This window comes from Stegostoma tigrinum, chromosome 7, assembly GCF_030684315.1.
Source record: "Stegostoma tigrinum isolate sSteTig4 chromosome 7, sSteTig4.hap1, whole genome shotgun sequence".
Taxonomy (NCBI): Eukaryota; Metazoa; Chordata; class Chondrichthyes; order Orectolobiformes; family Stegostomatidae; genus Stegostoma; species Stegostoma tigrinum.
In genome coordinates, this window is record NC_081360.1 from 49,853,988 (window position 1) to 49,872,206 (window position 18,219).

Below are 18,219 nucleotides of genomic sequence, written 5' to 3' on the forward strand. Positions count from 1 at the left end.
TTGGGTAGAAAACTCTCCACTGTTTGGCATCGTACATAGTGCAAAGTAAGAAGTTGTGATTGTTGATGGTCAGTCATCTCAGCCCGAGAATATTACTGTAGGTGTTACACAAAGTAATGTCCTAGTTTCTAGGCCTAACTTAAACTAACTGTTTAATCAATGACTTTGACTCCATTGGAAGTTCAAAAGTGCTGATAATTGCACAATGTTCAGCAGCATTCGCAACTCCACGACAAAAAAGAAAGAGGGAGACAATAAACTTTGAAGGTAAACTGATGATGCCAATAGCTTTCCAAAATATATTAAAAACTCAAGGGGCAAAATGAAGAGAGAAAATAAATACGAGAGAACAAGTTAGAGGAAATGTAATGGGGCCGACGACTGATAAGACCCCTGGACCTGGAGAGCTGTATCCTAGGATATTAAAAGGAGTGGCCTCAGAGATAGTTGATATACTGGGAGTTCCTTAGATTCTGGAAAAGTCCAATGAAACTGGAAAACTAACAATGTAGTATTTTTTATTTGAAATGGAAAGGAGACAAAATAAAAGGACAGCTCTAGGCCAGTTAGCTTAAATTGTGTTATTGGGGAAATTTTAGAGTCTGTTTAAAAATGTACCATTGGGGTATTGAGAGTGGCGGTACTGTAATTAATACCAACAGGGTAAGATAATCCAGTTAGAATTCCTCTCCTTGCCAGTTCCTTTTCCTTTTTACTCTCCTTCTCTTCTCCCCCACACCACCCCAATCTTTTAACTACCCCTGCCTGGAGTCAAGGGTGGTGAGCCATGACCGGAGACTGGGTGGGAGCTGATTTAGTGGGCTGTGTCCTGCAATGGCAGCAGAGTGACCACCGGCCGAGTTCCCGGAGCGATGGCAGCAGAACAACCATGGTCTGAGCTGAGTCCTGGATCGACGGAGACCCAAGTCCCAGAATGACAGCCGGGGAGTCCCAAGCCCCAGAGTGGCATTTGGGGCATCTTGAGTCCTGGAGTGACACGAGGTGAAGTGAATCCTGCTACAATGCGACTTGCCTTATTGCTGCAAAGTGCTGGTGTGGAGTGGTCTGGTCTGGAGGCTGAAGTGACATGGAACACTTGCTGGATTTTGGCCTGGCCACGTGCTGAGCTGCTGCTGTCTGGAACTCTTCATCATACTGTAATTTAAATCCTTTTTGCAATGTTGTAATTACCTGATCCCTAACTCATTCTCAGACACTGAGTGATGCTTAGGCTTTCCTTTCAGTCCTCTTTTGTAAACAACAGTATATTTGTTTTTACTCCGTAAGATTTGTACCTAAGATGATGCCATTAAAAGGAAGCCATTGTTTTAAAAAAAACTTTTCATTATACTTCTGTACTGGAGTCCAAGTGAGAATAAAGGGTATTCTAATTCTAGGATAGAATAAGAGAACATTTAGAACTGCATAATATAAACAAATGGAGTCAGCAAGTCTTCACAAAGAGGAAATCGTGCCTGACAAACTTATTAGAATTCTTTGATAACAGACAGGATAGATAAAGCAAAGTAGTGGATGTAATGTATTTAGATTTTCAGAAGGTATTTGATAAGATCTATCTTATGTTAAGCTACTTAATAGGATTAGACCTGTGGTACTGGAGATCGGCTAACCAATACGAGATGTGCAGTTGGCAAAGGCGGGTGCATTTTCAGGATGACAACCTGTGGCAAATAGAGTGTCATTGGATCAGTAATGGGGCCATTGTTATTTATGGTATATAATAATGAATGGGATGAAGAAAGTGTATGACACTCACCAAGTTTGTGGGTTACACAAAAATACATTGGAAGGCAAGTATAACGAGGACAGAATTTGCAGAGGGACATAGACATGTTAAGCAAGTGGGCAAAGACTTGGCAGCTGGAATATAATGTTGGAAAACTAGAGGCTCTTTATTTTGGCAGGAAGAATAGAGGAGCTGAATAATATTTAAATAGAGAAAGAACTACAGAAAGCTATGGCATAGGATTTGGGAGACCTCATGCATGAATCTCAAAAAGTTCAGTTAATAGGGAAGGTAAATTGAATATTGTTCCTTATTTCAAAGGGAATGAAGTATAAAAATAGGGAGGTCTTACTAAACTATACAAGGCTTGAATTGGACTACACCTGAACAACTGAAGAGTTTTGGTACCGTTATCCGATGAACTGACAATGGAGGCAGTCCGGAGACTGCCTTATCGGGAGAGGCTGATTAGATTGAGCCTTACATTTGGAGTTTAGAAATGAGAGGTGACCATATTGAATCAAATAAGATTCATAGGGGATTTGATAGGGTAGATGCAGATAGGTTTTTTTTCCCCCTTGTGTGAGAGATCAGGACCAAAGGGCATAATCTCAGAGCAAGGGATCGCCCATCTAAGACCAACATAATAAATTTCTTCTCTTGAGGATACTGAAATGTGAATCTCTTTGCTGCAAAGGTCATTAGAGGCTGGCTGTTTCAGAATATTCAAGGCATGGATGGACAGACTTTATCAGGGAGCAAATACAATGTTGTGTGGAAAAGCAAGAAAGTGGAGTTGAGCATGCTGAGATCAGCCACGATCTCATTGGTGGAGCAGACTCAACCGGCTGAAAGGCCTTTCTCATCCATGTATTTTGGTCTTAGACATTGAAGCTGTTTGTGTCAATGTGCAACAAGACTTGGATAACACCCAAGCTTAGGCTGATAAGGAGCCTCTAACATTTGTGCCACACAAGTGCCAACCAAATAACCACCTGTGACAAGAGAATCTTAACTATTGCCCCATGGCATTCAGTGGCATTATCATTGCTTTAATTCCTTGTCAACATTTTGGAGGTTATCATTGACCAGAAACTGACCTGGCCTAGTCATTAAATACTACACAAGTAGGTCAGAGGCTAGGAATTTTGTAGCAAGTTGCCTCATCACCTATCTCCAAAAATCCTGTTCTCCATCTACAAGCCCCCAAGTCAAGAGCCTGTTGGAGTACTCTGCACTTGCCTCATTGAGTGCAGGTCCAACACCAGTGAAGAAGCTTGACACTATCTAGTACAGAGTAGCCCACTTGATTGGCACCCCATTGTTCCTTCTCCCCACAGATGCACAGTAGCAACACTGTACCATTTACAAGATGTACTGGTGCAACTCACCATGGCTCCTTTGACAGCACCTTCTCAACCCATGTTGTACAGTCTAGAAGGACAGTGTTCAAAAGATGGTGATTTGCAAGTTTTCCTCCAAGTTGCAAGCCATGCTGATTCGGAATATATCTTGATTCGTTCATTGCCGGCTCAAAATTCTGGATCCGTCTTCCTGAGAGCACTCTGTGTTTCCCAAAAGGGATTTCAACACCACCTTTTCCAGGGCACTTAAGGATAAGCAATATGACTGTATGTCACAACCAGTGATAACCACAACCCATGTGCAAATAAAAAAAAATCGAAAATTTGGGCAGCACGGTGGCTCAGTGGTTAGCACTGTAGCCTCACAGTGCCAGGGACCCAGGCTCGATTCTAGCCTCGGGCGACTGTCTGTGCAGAGTTTGCACATTCTCACAGTGCCTGCGTGGGTTTCCTCCGGGTGCTCCAATTTCCTCCCACAGTCCAAAGATGTGCAGGCTAGTGGATTGGCCATGCTAAATTGCCCATAGTGTTTAGGGGGATGGGTCTGGGTGGGATGCTGCAAGGGGTAGTGTGGACTTGTTGGGCCAAAGGGCCTGTTTCCACACTGTAGGGAATCTAATCTGATCTAAGTAGATCCCACCAGTCTCCTTCCGTCTTTCAGATGTACAGTTTTGTTGCAATATTTATAACTTACATATACAACCTGCTCAGCATCATTTGGAATATCCTCCAATCAAGGGAATTTTGGATTCCTTCTGACTTGGCTAGAAGATTTCCTAAATGCAGTAGTGTCTGAGATGAGCCTTGATGTGAAATTGATTGCAAATCCTTGTTGAATCTTCTGGCAGTTTTTTTTTGCTAATTTATATTTTTGTGTATGTTTGTTCTATATATTTGATGTGGTGTATACTTTGGAAAACTGGTATCAGAAGTTTTCTTATGTCACTCCGTGCTATACTTTATGGAGAATATTCACTGGAAAAATTAACAATTATGTCTGCTACTCTGGCACCCTAACATTTTTATCCTCTTGGATTTTTGTTGCTGGATATTTTATTTGGTCAATGTCATTAAAAGTAGAAAGAAGTATAAAGAAGTCATGGAAATACGAATGAGAGTCCATACGGAATAGGAAGACTAGGGTGTGTCAAAATTTGTATAGAGCCTTGTATCAGGAAATTTAACATGATTTTTATTTTTTCAGGCTGGAGGTTCTCAAGTAATCTTTACAAACCCTCTGGAAATCGTGAAAATTCGACTCCAAGTTGCAGGAGAAATCACCACAGGTCCGAGAGTCAGTGCACTTTCTGTAATGCGTGACCTTGGATTTTTGGGTTTATACAAGGTGGGTAACCATGACAGCTTAAAGGTTTATTCCTGTAAGTAGTGTATTACAAAGATAAATTGTTTGTATGTTGAACTTTTACCGAGTTTGAACTCTCAGCTTTTCTCAAGGTCTGTGATTATTTGTTTTAAATATATGAACCAATAGAATGATATGTTGGTAATTCACCACGCATCCTGATCAGATCGGATTGTTCAGGAACCAATTCAACATATTAAAACATATAATTCACCGCCTCAGAATCCATATTCTTTTATTTTGTTACTGATCCTTTTCACTTTGAGTTGATCAGTTTATTTATTTTACAGAATTGTTCTTGATCACTTATTTTCACTGTCAGTATGGCTGCTTGGATTTCATCCTTTGTGTACTTCAGTCAGAACCTTTCCTGATAATTAATTTTTGTAACCTTCTGTAATTTTATTCATTTATATACTACTTCCAGTGCCCTTCCCTGCCACCCTGCCCCACTTCTTTTTATAGTACCATAGAATTGTAATGGTGCAAAAAGTGGGCATTTGGCCATCGTGTTTATACCAACTGAATGATTATCATTTTTAACCTGCATGCCTCACCCAAGAATCTAATTATGTGGATTGAAGAGTTTAAAGTGTGTAAGGACATTCTTAATGAGATCAGTAGGGCAAAGGGAGGATATGAGATAACCTTGGCAAATAAGGTTCAGGATATTCCAAAGAGATTCGACAGGTACACTAAGAGCATGAGAACAACTAGAGGGAGAGTAAGGCTCCTTAAAGATCAAGTAGATCATCTTGTGTTGAACCTTAGGAAATTGGAGAGATACTAAGTGAATATTTCATGTCAGTTTTTACTGTGGAGAAAGAAATTGAGGCTAGAGAATGTGGAAATAAATATTGATGTTTTGAAAACAGTTCACATTACAGAAGAGGAAGTGCTGGAGGTCTTAGAAAATATAAAGATGGATAAATCACTGACACCTGATCTTGTGTATCCCAGGACTTTGTGGGAAGTTAGGGAGAAAATTTCAGCCCCCTTTCCAGAAATTGTTATGTCATCTATTATTGCAGGTGAGGTACCGAATGACTGACTAATGTTGTGCCTTTGTTTAAGAAGGGATGTAAGGAGAAGCCTGTGAGTCTGAATTCCTTGGTTGGTTAATTATTGGGAGCGATTCTGGAAGATAGAATTTATATGGATTTGCAGAGGCAAGGAATGATTAGGGGTGGTCAGCATGGTTTTGTGTGAGGGAAATAGTGTGTCACAAACTTGATTGAGTTTTTTGAGGAAGTAACCAAAAGCTGATAAGGGTGGGATGGTAGACATTGTTTATATGGACTTTAGTAAAGCCTTTGACAAGGCTGCACATGGTAGACTAATTAGTTAGGTTAGATCACGTGGGATTCAGGATGAGCTTGCAAATTGGATATAAAATTGGCTTAATGGCAGGCAGTAGAGACTGATGATTAAGGGTTGTTTTTTGGACTGGAGAATAGTGCCACAGGAATTGATCCTGGGTCCTCTTTTGTTTGTCATTTTATATAAGTGATTTAGATGAGAATATAGAAAGCATGGTTAGTAAGTTTGCGAATGACACCAAGATTGGTATAGTGGATGGTGAAAAAGATCATCTAAGATCACAAAGAGATTTTGATTGGTTGGGTCAGTGGGCTGAGGAGTGGCAGATGGAGCTTAATTTGGATAAATGCAAGGTATTGCATTTTCGTAAATCAAAGGCAAAGCTTATGTTATCAGAAGTAGGACCTTGGGTAGTGTTGTAAACCAGATACGCCAGCTGGTTCAGGTTCATAATTCTTTGAAATTTGCATCATAGGTAGAGTGGTTAAGAAGGCATTTAGCGTGCTTGCCTTCATTGCTCAGACCTTTGAGTTGGGATGTTATGTTGAGGTTGCATAGGAGATTGGTGAGTTCTGTTCTGGAGTACTGTGTCCAGTTCTGATCACCCTGTTATAGGAAGGCATCCAGTAAGCTGGAGAGGATTCAGAAGAGATTTACTAGTAGGTTACAAAGGCAGAAATTGTGGAACAGCTCAGCCGGTCTGCCAGCATCTGTGGAGACTGATCCAACCTGATACGTGAACTCTGATTTTTCTCCACAGATGCTGCCAGACCTCCTGAGCTTTTCCGGCAACTTCTGTTTTTGTTTCTGATTTGCAGCATCTCCAGTTCTTTTGATTTTTATTTACCAGGATGTTGCCAGGAATGGAGGATTTGTATTGTGAGGAGAGGCTGGCACCTTTTTCACTGCAGCATAGGAGGTTGAGAGGTGACTGTGTAGGGATTTATAAAATGATGAGGGGTATAGATCAGGTGAACATCCAGAATCTTTTCCCTAGGGTGGAGGTTTTCAGGACTAGGGAGCATACTTTTAAGGTGAGGGGAGAAAGATTTCAAGTAAGACAGTAAGGGCCAATTTTTTTACACCATATGGTTCGTGTGTAGTATGAACCTCCAGAGGAACTGGTGCGTGTGGGTGCAGTTACAGCATTTAAAAGACATTTCCATAAGTACGTGAATATGATGTTTGGAGAACGGGCCAAGTGAGGCAGGTCAGACTAGTTTTATTTGGGACTCTGGTGGGCATGGACTGATTGAACTGGAGGGTCTGTTTCCTACTCTGTGACCTTAAGTGAATTGACCCTGGTCATGAAAACCCTTAAATGAGGAATGTTCTCACCTTGTCCAAATTTTAAAAATAGGTCATGCTGCAAATGTTGTATATAAAAATTAAGTACCAGCTATTACATAATGAGAAAAACGTGAGCCTCAGTATAATGTTTACCTACTCATCAGTAGTGAAACAAGCTTCTGTAACTGCTAACACTTCAACAATAACTTTAAAATAGAGGAAAGAAGTTTGATATAGTGATTATAATGGTTTACTGTCTGCATTGATTAATGCATTACAGAAACTAAGCATGCCCTCCTTTGATTTTAGACACACTTAAAATTTTGTGGCCCAATCAATCTTTCTGATGCAGCCATAAAAGGACAAGGGAAGTTAAAATGATCATTATTGTTTTGAAAGTCAATGTTTGGGAGGTATAGTTGGGACTACAGTGACTGAAGTCTGGGTTATACTTTCACCCTGTAATGTGTGTGATGTACGGTAAATCATAGAAATTAGTGTCTCTATGAAGTATTCTACTTTTAATTATTTTAATTAACCCGTTTGGACAAGTTTAGTGTAGGTGGATGTTCTGGCCCAGAGGTGAGAGCACTGCCACTGTGCTACAGGAGTATTTTATTTGTATGCTGTATTTTAGTTGATATTCATATTCTGTCAAGTTAGTAACTCACTGTCTGAAGTGTAATTAAAATGAATTAGAACCATTGTCACTTACAGAACTTGACCCACAGTTTTAACAGTCTGAAATATTCTGAATGTATTCAATACATTTCATTTAGCAGTATGGAAGGAATTTATGACTATGACGTTTAGTGTACTGCATTGCATTCATATTTATTGTTTTCTTGTGCCATGACACTGAACCTTTAGGCTAATTTTTGAGCATTCAGCAACAAAATTACCATTCCTAATTCTTAACTTTGTTCTTAGGAGAGAAAGGCAGAGGAGGCCATTTGGTCTCATGGCCATTTCAGCTTTCCGTGGGTGCTGCTTAGCTCATCTCAGTCACTTGCTTTTTTTTCGTCTTCTCTCCCTGCCACAGTTTGCCCAGCAGCGTTAGAAGCAAAGCAATTATTGCAATAACAAAAGTTGAAAGAAAAGAGAAATTAAATTGTGATTGTAAAGGGTAAATTGAAAGCAGAAGACCAGAGCAAATGATGAAACCTTGAGCTGGATTCTATTTGCAAGGACTTCATCCCCAGATTGACTTTAGCAGCAATGTGGTTTCTGGAATAAAAGGAGGAGAGAAAGATAACATTAACAGGGACTCGGAACTTGATGAAAGAATAGAAAGCAAGAGAAATCCTGTTGGAGTTGGGGCAGAAAGATTATTTTGAGCCACAAGTGAGAGTACTTCTTGATTTATATTTCAGAAGATCATTCAAGTTAATGCTAGACTGTCAGCAGCAGCTACTTATATTGATGTAATTTCCCACTTTGTCTTTCTCACAGGCCTTTCATATGCTCTTTTTCAGATATTTATCTATTTCCTCAAATGATATTCTCATCTTTGTTTTGTCCTTAACAGCTTTAGTATGAAAAATGCTTTTAGCTTTTCTTCCAATGTTTCTCCTGCTCACTAATTCATCAATCACTGGGAATAATTATCCTTTCAAAACCTTTCATAATCTCAAAAACCTTTGTCCTTGTGACTTTCTCTGTTCCTGAAAAGTTACCCGATTATCAGTCATCTTTTGCTGCTATAAATTTTCCCTATTATATCTGTGCCAACACTTTGCTAGAGCAATCCAATACAAATCCCTCTGTCCACCTTTTTTCTCATTTTTAAAAAAGTTCATGCAGTTTTTCGAGAGACAATGAGGTTTGCTTCAACTCGAAATGGTAAAGCATTCCATTTTCCAACATTCCTCTATAATAAGAAATTTATTTTAGGCTCTTCTCATTCATCTCGTGATAATTTGTAATTGATATTCACTTCATTGCTGATTCTGAACTGAGGAAGTAGATTTTCTTTTTCTCTGTCTGCTATCAAAATTCTTAATTTTTCTTCTATTAAATTTCCTCAGTCTTCTCTGCTTCAATGGAACTAGTCCTTTTAACTTTAATTTCCTAACCGTGGCGTCATTCTGGTGAGTCATTACTACACTTCAAGGCTTATTAGGTATCCAAAACTGCATAGCTAATAACAGGAGCAGGCCATTCAGCCCCTCAAGCCTGTTCCACCAGTCATTGAGATCATGGCTCTTCTGTTGCCTAGTTGAACTGTAGCATGGCGGCTTAGTGGTTAGCAGTGCTGTCTCTCAATGCCAGGGACTGGGGGTCAATTCTGGCCTCAGTCAATTGCCTGTGTGGAGTTTGCACATTCTCCCAGTGTCTGCATGAGTTTCTGCTGCGTGCTCTGGTTTCCTCCTACAGTCCAAAGATGTGCAGGTCAGGTGGATTGGCCATGCTGCATTACCCATAATGTTCAGGGATGTGTAGGTTATGTACATTAGCTATGAGAAATGCAGATATAGGTAAGATGTGTCTGGGTGGGATGCACTTTGCAGGGCCGGTGTGGACTTGTTGGGCCAATTGGCCTGTTTCCACATGTAGGGTTCAGTGAGCTTAGTATTCCTGACTTTGGTCTGTACCCCTTATGACTATCTGGTTCGAGAATCCCAATCATTAGAAATAGTTTATTTTCTACTACCCTGCCTTTTCCTGTTAATACCTGAAAGACGATCCCTAACCTTCTAAATTCTAGAGAAATCATGCCTAATTTGTTTAATCTCTCTTCATAACTTAACCCCTGAAATACAGTTATCATTCTTCTAAGCCTATGTTGTGCTCCTTCCACAGTCAATGTATTCTTCCTAAGGCATGGTGTTCAGATCTGCCCGCAAGTACTTCAAGTTAATCTAATCAGGGTTTTGTATACATCTGTCATAAATTCTTTGTCCTATAGTCCAGATATAAAGGCAGCAATCCATTAGCTGCCTTGATTATTTTCAGCATCCGTTTGTGACATTTTAAAGATCTACACACCTGAATGTACTTTGAACTCTTAACTGCCAAAACTTTGCCCATTCACTGAGTCTATCAATATCCCTTTGTAATTTTATGCCTGCATTTACGCTATACATCTATAATGCTGCCTAATTTTGTGTTATCAGAAAATTTGGATATTGGGTATATGACTTTCTGTTCCATTATTCAAGTCACTAATAAATAATGTGAATAATTGAAGCCCTAATACACATCTTTGTTGGACACCACTGGTCAGATCCTGCTGGTTTGAGTACTCATTATACTTACTTTCTGTCACTTGCCACTCAACCAGTTTCCCAACCATGCCAGTAATTTTCAGTTCCAGGGGCTTCTACTCAAATTAAACAATATCTTGTGTGGGACATGCCTTCTGTAAGTCCATATAAAAAACATCCATAGACATTCCCATCCATTGCATTAGTCACTTCTTCAAAAAATTTAATGAGGTTCGTCAGGCATGACCTTCCTGTCATGAATCCATGCTGACTCTCCCTGATTAACTGAAAATTAGGTGTTCAATTACGCTATCCTTGATTATAAACTCCAACAATTTCCTTACCAGGGATTTAATTCCCTGGCTTTTGTCTTTTGCTCTTCTTAAACGTGATTGAGCGCCCTAAACAATTCTTTTTAACATAAATAATCATTATTGCTTGACAGTCTTGCTCTATACCACGTTTATAACATCCATATTATTATTAACATTTTAAATGATCTGATTATTGTTTGAAAACCTGAATGTTTCTGTACATCTCCATCTTTCAGTGCCTTCTGATAGATTCATAGTCCCATTCCCTTGCATTTATTTGCTCCCAAAAGTCATTAATCCTCACATTTCCACATTAAATTGTGCATTTATAATATCCCTTCCTAAATTTCAACCTAATGTTGAGAATATTATCCACAGAAGCTGTCATTTCATGCAGCCCCCTTTTTGTTCCTTTAGTGGAAGATGACTGTTTGTTCTTTGCCCCTTTTTGCATTTGGAGATTTTCAACTGCTTATTTATTAACCTGTTTTCCAACTGAATTGATCACCTATTTTGGGGCAGATTTGATCTATACTTGTACTTTTTTTTGATATGGTTTGATCATGCACTTTTCACCAATATTTTGGAACTGCAAGATCTAATGTAGAGAAAGTTGGTGAAGATTAGCAGTGTTGGGAAGCTTTTTAATTGTACTGGTTTATAGTAATAGTTTTATGTTGAATGAAATTTATAGTTTCATTTGCTTATTTTGAACCAACAGCATGTCTTTTAAATAATGAATATTAAACATTGAGGTTGCTGGTAATGTAATACTTGGAAAGGAAAAAAAAACATAAGTCTGTGAAATGGCATTGTTTATGTTTAAAATTGTTTTAATTTACTTCTAGGGTGCAAAAGCTTGTTTTCTCCGTGATATTCCTTTCTCTGCCATCTACTTCCCAGTGTATGCTCATACTAAGCTAGCTTTTGCAGATGAGCAGGGTAGGCTGGGTGCATTGCAGCTTCTTACAGCTGGTGCTATTGCTGGTAAGACTGACAATTAATCACTTGAAAGTGGTAGCTAACATTTGTTTTTATTGCAATTATTTCATTTTTATTTTGTCTAGTAATTTTCAATTTAGTGTTTGATATTTTGAGTATTAGGCAAGTTAAATATTGAATTGGACAACTTTAGTATTGATACATATAGGAGATAATATAAGAAATAAGAGCAGCATTAAGCTGTTTGGCCCATCAAATCTGCTCTCCCATTCAATAAGATTGACTTTATTTCCACCTTCTTACGCTATTCCTGTATTTCAGGATTCTAATTGTAAGCAGAAATTGCTAACTGCTGCATTGAACACACTCAATTACCAAGATCTACAGCTCTCTGGGGTAAAGAATTTCAAAGATTTCACAACCCTGGTCTCTGAGTCCAAAATATCTGACCCCTGTTTTTTCTGAAACTGACTGATCTTCTGGACTACCCAACCCTGTTGCAGGGGTAGCATCCTTCCAGCCTCCACCCTTTCAAACACATTTAAAAGTTTTATATATATTGTTGAGATCAAACTTCGTTCTAAATCAAGGGAATATATGCCTGGTCCACATTTTTAAAATATTTGTTCTCAGGATGTGGCTATTATTAGCAACACCAATGTTTATTGTCCCCCATAAGATGGAAGCGAGCTGCTTTCTGACTTGTGCTTTGTAGATAGTTGGCTTCAGTCAATTGCCAGTGGACTATTTAGGTTTTTTTCTGCTGTGGCTTTTCTGCAGCAATTAATACAACTGAGTTACTTGTTAGGCATGTCGTAGGGTTCTTAGTGGTTAATTGGCTTTGGGGCTAGAGTCACATGTAGGTCAGGAGGATAACAAATTTCCTTCTGTGAAGGATACTAACAAACTTTGTTTAAACAATCTAGTAATTTCCTGATGGTCATTGCTGAAATTGTTTTTTTTTGCTACCGTTCCAATCTCTCTAATGTTGTTCATTAACTTAAAGCTGTGTTGTGTATTTCAGACTATGTGTAGGTTATTAGAGAATAATTACACCAGCTGTTGTAAAAGCTTTAGAGTCACAAAAATGATGTAACTTATCAAAGGCATATATGCATTTTAGTGCCTAACTGATGTTCAGAGAAATGGTGCACTTAAGAATATCAAGAAATGGCACAGCACAGAAAGATCATTCGGCCCATTGTGACTGTGAGCTCTTTGCTAGCAATATACAATTAGTTCAATCTTAGTCTTTTTCCCCTGGACCAGAAATTATTTTCCTTCACTGTGATATGCGGGTAAGCAAACATATTTGTACTTTCCACCGAGCAAAACGATTGTTCGCGACTATTCTGTGCCTTTTAGCTGATTTTGTTTTTATTGGCAGTGTCATTTTGTCAATTGCATGGCCGTTAATTTTGTTCACAGATCTTGTGTTTCAGTTTATATATCACTGATGTTATATTAGTTGGCTAAGTTTATTCCAGTTCCATTTAATGAACAGATGTAACATTCCTAATTCTCTTGATAAACATTCTCTCCCAGTTGCAACTTAACTTACCAGTGACTTGTGGTATATAATTGAATGAAAAATATATTAGTGCTAACTTGTTTTTGCATTCACAATGTAACGTGATTGTTCAATTTTTTTTTAAAGGTATTCCTGCTGCTTCCTTAGTAACTCCTGCAGATGTCATCAAAACAAGACTTCAAGTAGCAGCTCGTGCTGGTCAAACTACCTACAGTGGTGTTATTGACTGTTTTAGGAAGATCTTAAGAGAGGAAGGTCCCAGAGCTTTTTGGAAGGGAGCAGGAGGTACAGAGATGCTAATGCAACAAATGATTAAGGCTTGAATAGTAAAGGATAATCTATACAGAAAACATCACCAATTAACATGAAGACACTTGCTTTTTAATTTTCCCACAGCTCGTGTCTGCCGGTCCTCACCTCAGTTTGGTGTAACTCTGGTGAGTTACGAACTTCTGCAAAGGTGGATCAATATTGACTTTGGGGGAATGTAAGTATATTTTTAAACGTGTTTGCAATGTTTCTTGCTTATACCACAATCTAATGAATTCTAACATGTCTAAAATAATCTTATTTAAAATGCAGTACAATACAACCAACAAGTTGGATGTATTTTCCATTGTATTTGTGGTTTATGGAATAACAGTTTGAGAGGTTGAGATCAACTGGTTATTCAGTCTTCCACGCTTCAGTGTAAGATTGCTTAAAAACCTATGTTGCAGTTTCAACACCTTGATGTAGACGTACAGGCTAGTTTCGTCTAGCCCTTCCTCTCCTGTTCTAACAATGCACAGTGTACACACTCCACTATAAGCATAAATTATTGGTTTTGTGCAAAAACTGAAAGATGTTAGGGGATCTTTATTGTTTTGTAATGCTGTTGAAGCTGTGCTTTGGGGCAGCCCTTAAAGGAAAGATATTAAAAACAATGGTAATTGTGCAGTATAAATATTATAAAAGACCACAACTATGAGGAGAAATTAAATTGATGCTTTTCCAAGGTAGCCAAGAAGTTTGTGTTCTGCTCAAGACTATTATCAAAAGTTACGATACTGCAATTAGTGAAAAGAGTGCTTTTACTTTCTGCGAGATGGCTAAAAGAGAGCATGAGTTTAAGATGATCACAAAAATAATTAAATGGAAGCCAAACAGGGTGGTCAGAATGTGAAATCTTCTGCTGTAAACCGTTCATGGAATTACACAGTATTGCAGACGCCCTTTGGCTTATTGAGTCTGCACATCAAAAAACTACTCTAGATCTACATTAGTCTCACTATACTTGAGCCATAGCCTTCTATGTTATGACATTTCAAGTGCTCACCCAAGTATTTTTTTAATGGTTGTGAGGTGTCCACTCATATCTTCCACAGCAGTGCATTCCAGATTTAGCACCATCATCTGGATGAAAAATGTTTGTCCCCAATCTCCTCTAAACCTCCTACCTTTCATGTTAAAATTGTGTCCCCTTTGTTATTGACCCTTCAACTCGGGAGAGAAGCTGCTTTGTATCTACCCATGCCCTCATAGTTGTACACTTCAATCAGGTCTATTTCTCCCCTCGTTCACCCTTCTCTGCTTTAAATGAAACAACCCTAGCTTATTATCCTATTTTCATAGCTGAACTACCTCATCCCGGGCAACATCCTGGTGAATCCTCTCTGCAACCTCTCCAGTCCAGTCAAAATCCTATTGTGGTGACCAGACTTGCCCACAGTTCTCTCGCTGTGGCTGAACCAAAGTCCTGGACAGCTCCAACATAACCTGTCTACTCTTATAATCTGCCAAAATTGATCAAAACGAGGGTCATATGCGCCTTTTTTACTATCCTATTAGCCTGCCCTGCTGTTTTTGGGGATCTGCTGCAAGAATTTCTGGGGTCCGATCGTAGCCTCACTACCTTCTGACCCTTTCCTGCAGGGAGTAACCTGAAAGAAGTCTTTACAGCATTAAAATAGCCTTTATTACTTAACTATGTCTAGAGACTTCAGAGAATGTAAAAACAATACTCTGGACTCTTCAAATAAAGGATTTACAGAGGCAGATGCCCTTGCTATTTTAGTGGCTCTTTTCTTTAGAGGTTCAGTGAATAAACAACTTTTTGAATGTGGGCTTTATCTTATTTTTCCCTTTGCTAGCTGCAGAAGAATTAGCTTCTAGAACAAATGGTCCTGTGCATTGTTTAACTAATATGTGTTGTTGTGAATTATTCGCAGCTGTGTTATTAAATATTGCTGTACAAGTTATTTCATTAAGTATCCCATCACATTCCAAGATTCCGTTGTCCCTCTGAGCTTCCTGTGACCTCCCATTCATTGAGTATTGCTGCTTGTCTTGCTGCTTCTTCCAATGTGGATCACTTCACACTTATCAGGGTTAAACTCCATCTGACCAACCTGTTTATCTCCCTCTAACCTAAGACCTTGTCACTCGCTGTCACCCAGCCAATTCTTTCATCTGGAAACTTCTTATCCTACCTCACATTTTCTTCTATATTATTTATATAGATCACAAACAATAAAACAGCATGTTGCAGTCAGTAACTCACCAAGGCTTCTCTAACGCAAGAGCAACACATGCATAAAAACATCACCATCAGCCAGAATGCCTCAGCCACACTCCATCCTCATTTGGAACTCTCCTCCTACTTGCACTTTCGAGTGTCCTTATGACCACCTTTTCTAGGGCAATCAATGCTTACACAGCACGTGACATCTTTATTCCATGAAGAAATAATTTTTTAAAAAATGTTTATACTTACCTGCATAATCACAACAGTTGAGATTGGTACTGTGTGACAACAAACTAAGTAAGCGTATTCAAAAAGTTGTTGATTCTAGCAGATGTTTGACCTGTAAGTCTACTAATTTTTAACATTCAGTGCTGCTCCTGGGCATTTTGAATTCTGTTCCCTTCAGTGCCAAGTTCTAGAGTTAAAACAATGTCATGTTCTTTGCTCCCATTATTTTTCTTTACCTGTCTGGCAAAATGAAGAGTAGTTTCACAGTGCAGAAGTAGACCAATGCAGAAAGGTTTGAGAGCATGGGACGTAATTTTAAAACAATTCACAACTGTTTGAGATTCATCCTGTAAGAATGTGTAATGAATACAGTATTGGTTTGCTGCTCTCATTCTTGCAGGTAGCTTACATCGAAGTCACTGTTAAAATCTTTTGTCTCTTACTCAATAGTAAACCTGTTGGTTCTGAGCCTACACCAAAATCAAGGATCTCTGACCTACCGCCAGTCTCGCCTCATCATATTGGAGGGTACAAACTAGCTGCTGCTACTTTTGCTGGTGTTGAAAACAAATTTGGCCTCTACCTGCCTAAGTTTAGATCGTCAGGTGTGGCTTCAATCAATCCACAAGTATCACCTGGTTCTCCAAAGTCTTAAAAGATCTCCCAAGGCAATGAGGTGCAATGTGTAAAACTGCATGTAGGTGGAGGTCAGTTGGAATTTGATTGAAATCATGTATTTCCTAATTACATTTTTGTAATAATACTAAATGTTTGAATTGTTTGCATTGCAGAAAAATTGTTGCTACAGAATTTACTTGTATAATTTTAGAGATCATGAGTAAAAAATGAAACCAAACTCCACCTACAACTAGAAATAAATACTTAAAACCACTTAAGTTTCATGATTGTTTCAAAAAGCAATGTATTCAGTTGTTTATTTCTGACTTGGATACTGTTGATATTTGTTGTGTTGACTGCTATGGACACTTTAAAAAGTTGTTTTATTCTTCATGTGCTTTTTCTTGATCTTTTCTTCTTTTGCTTATGAAGCACCAGAAAAAAGTTCAAACAATGTTTAGCACAGTGCTGCATTTAAACTTATTATTAATGAAAAAGTATCTAATGTTACAAAGTTTAACGCACATTTTATTTTGTTCATTCATTAAAGTACAGAAAACTTATTTTAACCTGTTTGGGTTCAAAAATTGTTTCACAATAATGCAATTGAAATCAAACTTGGCTGTAGATATGGGCAGGTTGGTTAATGGTTTACTTCTGCACATTAAGATTCAGTCTCAGTTGTGGACAGATCTAATGCACACTCCGCAATGAATGTCAATTGGTTTTTGCGATGAAAACACTGCAATAGCATGAGTTTTATAGTGAAATACCTCCCACCCTAACTTCTGTTTAATGCTGTTATGTCACTAGAGAAAGAGTCTGCATATTAGACATGTATTGAAAAGATGATCCATGTGCTCAGTATAAAGCTGAATTCCTTGTGATTTTTGTAGGTATTCTTACAGGAGTGATTATATTATGTAGCCAAGTGACAACCAACCCTAAGAATTTTCATACCTTTCATGAATGTTAAATAACTATCAACTTCTGGCTGAAATGTGTCCTCAGCATTGCAGAAAAGCCTTTTAACCATTAAAATCAATAGCTGTAATACACAAAGGGAACTGGGTCACCTTTTTGGCTGGCATAAGAATCAAACGTAAATACTCATTTTAAATTTGAAGAGTTGCATTATTTAGACTTTGTTTTACACAACTTGTACTTGATATTCATGTACATATTGTACATCTGTACAGAGACATCATAGGGACTGAGTAAATCATGATTAAGTGGTGCAATAAGCTTGAGTTAAAGGTTGGTGAAAGACATTGTACAGGATTAAAGTTTTGTTAAATCATGTCAGTTAATTTTAAATGTTAGAATATTATTGTTTGAATTATCTTCATTGTATTGATTTCTTTAATGAGAATGAGAGTTGGTATCTGAATTGCCAGGAAGTCTGGATCTAATTTTAGGCCATCAGTAAATCAATCTTAGCTCAAACTTGCTTTTTATGATGTACATTTCAGCACATTTGCTGAAGGTGTTCTTGATTTTGTAACTGGGTGTTTTGGTGTTTCTCTGAACTGAAGCTACATCTGAACTGTGTACAGACTTAAGGTTTCCTTATGCATTATACAAGTGTGCCCATTAAATTACCACCAGCAGTTTGTGTGACAAGGAATACATCTAATGTGACATTTCTACAATTAAACTGTATATATGGCAGATCAAATCTTTTGCATTTGTGTATTTGTGGGGAATTAAAATTTAATAGTAAATAATTTATAACTTGCAGCAAATAGATGATGCTTGAACTTTTTCAGTGTGTTGAGAGTACACCTCTG

The 18,219-nt window shown here is 38.3% G+C and overlaps 1 protein-coding gene across 3 annotated transcripts in view; it reads left to right on the forward strand.

Annotated features, from left to right (window-relative positions):
* Nucleotides 1-18,107, forward strand: part of slc25a12 (solute carrier family 25 member 12) — a 111,778-nt gene extending 93,671 nt beyond the window's left edge. For all 3 annotated transcript variants that reach the window (XM_048534340.2, XM_048534342.2, XM_048534341.2), the window contains exons 14-18: nucleotides 4,316-4,456; nucleotides 11,453-11,591; nucleotides 13,204-13,362; nucleotides 13,474-13,564; nucleotides 16,262-18,107. In XM_048534340.2, the coding sequence (XP_048390297.1) occupies nucleotides 4,316-4,456; nucleotides 11,453-11,591; nucleotides 13,204-13,362; nucleotides 13,474-13,564; nucleotides 16,262-16,466 (735 nt within the window). In that variant the 3' untranslated portion in view covers nucleotides 16,467-18,107. The remainder of the gene's footprint in view (nucleotides 1-4,315; nucleotides 4,457-11,452; nucleotides 11,592-13,203; nucleotides 13,363-13,473; nucleotides 13,565-16,261) is intronic.
* Nucleotides 18,108-18,219: the final 112 nt, after the last annotated feature.